This window comes from Sinocyclocheilus anshuiensis, unplaced genomic scaffold (assembly GCF_001515605.1).
Source record: "Sinocyclocheilus anshuiensis isolate Anshui unplaced genomic scaffold, SAMN03320099.WGS_v1.1 scaffold274, whole genome shotgun sequence".
Lineage (NCBI taxonomy): Eukaryota > Metazoa > Chordata > Actinopteri > Cypriniformes > Cyprinidae > Sinocyclocheilus > Sinocyclocheilus anshuiensis.
This window is the reverse complement of record NW_015547698.1, coordinates 930,805-934,815: the sequence shown is the minus strand read 5'-3', so window position 1 is coordinate 934,815 and position 4,011 is coordinate 930,805. Positions and strand designations below refer to the sequence as shown.

Below are 4,011 nucleotides of genomic sequence, written 5' to 3'. Positions count from 1 at the left end.
TGCTAGGAACATAAAAAAGATTACTTTTAGAGGTGTGATACATTACAGGTTGGTACTGCAGAATATTTTGCAGAATATTTTTGAATTTTAGTATTAGTTTCAGTTTTCTTCCTTTAAAATTCAAACCACAAAATGTTCCACCTGATTACAACAACATGAATTACTCACAAATGTAGGTAGTGAACTGTGGTTGGTTGTTTTACATGTCAATCAGGCAATATTTTTATGTGCTTATGTTGCTGTAGTTGAGCTGTTGAGCTGACTGTAATGTTACTGACCTTCGTTCTGGATGGAATGACTCTTCAAGATGTCTTTATTGAGTTTTCCAGAATGGGCCAAAGCGTAAGAAGTCATAGCGACAGCATAAGTGCTGGTCAGGCTGTGAACTCTCAGCAGCAGGTAATTAATGGCTCTGTTCATACTGCTCTGAAGATTCTAGTATAGAGAGAGAGACTGAGTTAGACGTGCTCGAGATGAAGATGACGTATCGTAGAGCTGTTTCCAGGAATCACACTTACAGATCTAGCACAGATCTTGCTCCCCTCTTGCATTGCAATCAGGACAAATGCAGTTAGAGAGGCATCATCATCTTTCCCGCGCACATTACCCTGAAATTCACATAAATAAATGAGACAAATATATGCAAATGAACAAGCTCCCAAACTGAATAACAATTGCTAGTAAAACTCTACTGTGGGATTTCTTTAACAGCATTTTGACCTTGATGTCTTCCAGTTTCTCAAAATTCTTTAAAACTGTTTTTAATTCAAATAAATGATTGTAAATTATTGAGTGTTTCTTCAACTACTGGCATGCTTGACCCATTGAACGCATTTTTTACATGGTTCAGCAGTGGACATAGAAGAATCACAGAATAATTTTGTCATGTTTTTTCACAAAATAACTTCTGAATTAATAATAAATTAATTATTGTAAGATATAATTCACTAGAAGTAGTAGAACTAAAAGTTAGTAATTATGTATTAATAAGTTAACAGTATTAGTAGAGGTAGTATGGCTGTTTATAAATAAATAAATACATATTTTTCTATTTAAATTCCGAATTTGTTTTTGAAAGTGGCTGCAGAGGATTAATGGCTGAAAAAGTGTTATTAACAGAAAAATCTCATGAAATGAAAATAATCTGTTTACTACATCCAAATGTGGCTTACAAGCATCTCCTGATGTATGACAGGCGCCTCTTCTTTAAATGTGCCGTCTGACAGCTGTTGTTTTGTGGCCAGCCACGTGAGGGCGCTGCAGATCACGTGATCCTCTGTGGCAATCAGATCACTGGCCATCGCCAACACTTTAGCCACATATGCTGTCAGCCTTTGACGGACAGACAGGACGGGAAGAGAAGGTAAGTGTAAGAAGCACGGTGTAACTACAATTGAGCAGATAAATACGGTAGTAATCTTTATCAAGGGGCGGTTGCATTCAGCGAACTTTCGCGGGCAAAATCCAGTCACGCGCGAGGGCGAATGATTTCCACATGCAGATTTTACAACGGATTCAAGCTGCTCGCTCGAATTGGACGCATTAACAAATAGAAAGCTTGGTTTGAAAGTGACTTCTGTTTGAGCTGTGCTTCATACAGTGGGTTTTATTAAAGAATCACCACCTTTAAAATAATCACATTTTGTTGCTTTGCAGTCTGAAATGAAGACGGACAGAGTTTTTGTTTTACCTGGCTGTATTTACTCAGTGCAACTTATAACATCCAAGTGAAAGATATAACACCAATATGTCTGAAAGCAAAAAAACAGAATCACTGAGTTGGAAGAAGGATCAGCTATGCTGTTATGTCGTTTGGCCGTTAAATGCTCAAGTTCTTTAAATGTAGTGGATTCTGATTGGCTTTCAATGTTTTTATCGTTTATTAGCTGGGAAAAAAAATCGTTCTGAAAGGGATTCCACAAGTATTGTTCCTCTGTAGCATAGTTGTGTTGTGGACTTTGCTATTCTTTTACATTTAGCACTATTTTGAAAACTGTATCTTAATTAATTAAATGAATGTTGTAGTTATTGCCCTTAAGCCCGAGACACACTGCATGATTTTCGGCTGTTCCAGATGAAAAATTGGCGATTTCTGTGATCGTGGCTCCTAAACGGTGGTCCTATGTCGTACAGTGAGAGAGGTTCAAAGACGGCCGTTGTCACGGTCTCGCGACCAAAGATAGCCTACGATTATTTTCTGACTGTCAGAAATTCAACATGGTCATCGCACAGTGTGTTTGCTGCTATGACCCACGTTTACTGACCATCCAATAAAAATGCGACATGAAATCAATGCGACATGGCGCTAAAACATAAAACTGCTTACCTCAAGCTCTTATCCCTTCCTTTTTCGCAGATTCCACTTTTTTTCAGCACACATAAAAACTACAACTGCCAAAGTGTGATTCATCATGCTCTTTTTGTTTACCTTTAGCGCATACAATCGTGCAGATTTTAGTGATCGTGGCTCCTAATCGGTGGTCCTGTGTCGTACAGTGAGAGAGGTTCAAAGATGGCCGTTGTCACGGTCTCGTGACCAAAGATAGCCTACGATACAGCATGATCATCACACAGTGTGTTTGCTGGTACGATCCACGTTTACTGACCAACCAATAAAAATGCGACATGGCGCTAAAACAAAACTGCTTAGCTCAAGCTCTTATCCCTTCCTCTTTCGTCACTTCCACTTTTTTCCAGCGCACATAAAAACTACAACTGCTAAAGTGTGATTTATCATGCTCTTTTTGTTTACCATTAGCGCATGCTGATGACGTTTTATTCTTCTATAGTAACGTGCGTCGCAGCCTACGAGTCAATAGGTGTCATCACCGTGCAGTCTGCATACATGTCGTACCCAAGTTTATCAGATCCATGTCGCACAGTGTGATTTGTAGTGATCTTATAGGATTGCTAAAATCGTGCAGTGTGTAGAAGGCTTTAGTGGGAACGGGCCTTAGGTCTGTCTCTCACAGCCTCGTTTTCATCCGTGTTAAATTCAAAATGGCGTCTACCTTTTTGCCCACAAAAGTTAGCTCATGTTGCCACATATCTATAGAACTGTCTTTCACCATGTGCTGCTAGGCATGTTCATCGAGGCAGCAAAGGACCCGTCTGGTTTACAGAAATCTAGCTGTCGCCGATAACCTTGACAAGAACAATACAGTAAACAGCATTTGCCTTCATTGCGTTTGACCCATCGGCACAAGAATACTGTGTTTCTGAGGGATCAGCTGACCTGTGTTGATATGGTTGACGGCTTCATTACGGCACTCCATACCAACAGTCTCCCACTGATTGGTGCTGTCCAGATAATGAGTGGCTATGAGAGGTAGAGTCATATGGATCATGTTCTCCTCTCCATTACCACGAGGCTGAACAATAAACTGCCTCATTAAGTCTCCACTGATGGCCTGCTCGATCAACCTACTGAACTCCTGACCTTGAGTAACAGACAGCAGTCAGAACTGGACAATCGGATGGACAAGCAGAATGAATGAGCGTATTGATTTCTCCTTACTGGTCACTGTGATGTACGTGTTTGCGGGTGTGTTAGGAATCTGAGCATCTGGTTTGTTACTCCTGACAGACAGTTGTTGTACTCCACCTGTCACACAGGTTCAGGTTGATTTGGTTTGTATCTATTGTTTTTGGATATTCTGTAGGAGAAACTCTATTATTTAGAACTCTTACCCATTTTAGCAGGATTGAGCTCAACATTTGCCTCCTGTACCTTTGTGAGCACACCCTCAGACTGAAACATAGATTTGATTAGCAGATATCAGCTATATAATGAAATCCAGCTTCTATAATGATGGTAAATTAATAGTTGTCAAGTTTTTCAGTAATTCATTCAAAACAAAACAATATACTGTGTTTAATTATTAAATAATTTATAAATTACCACAAGATTCAAAATGTACATAGACAAATATAAATATTATGAGTCCATCAAGAATGGGCCTCACAACTAGGCCTGCATTTTTTGGGGGGTCAAAAAACGTGGTAATTATT

The 4,011-nt window shown here is 39.4% G+C and overlaps 1 protein-coding gene across 1 annotated transcript in view; it reads right to left on the bottom strand.

The window, feature by feature from the left end:
* LOC107703739 (complement C3-like) overlaps window positions 1-4,011 on the bottom strand; it is a 22,833-nt gene that overhangs the window by 8,873 nt on the left and 9,949 nt on the right. Inside the window, exons 22-28 of the mRNA XM_016506462.1 lie at window positions 3,691-3,751; window positions 3,518-3,604; window positions 3,236-3,439; window positions 3,069-3,144; window positions 1,173-1,332; window positions 519-608; window positions 279-435 (exon numbers count right to left, since the gene is read on the bottom strand). Coding sequence (XP_016361948.1) covers window positions 279-435; window positions 519-608; window positions 1,173-1,332; window positions 3,069-3,144; window positions 3,236-3,439; window positions 3,518-3,604; window positions 3,691-3,751 — 835 coding nt within the window. The remainder of the gene's footprint in view (window positions 1-278; window positions 436-518; window positions 609-1,172; window positions 1,333-3,068; window positions 3,145-3,235; window positions 3,440-3,517; window positions 3,605-3,690; window positions 3,752-4,011) is intronic.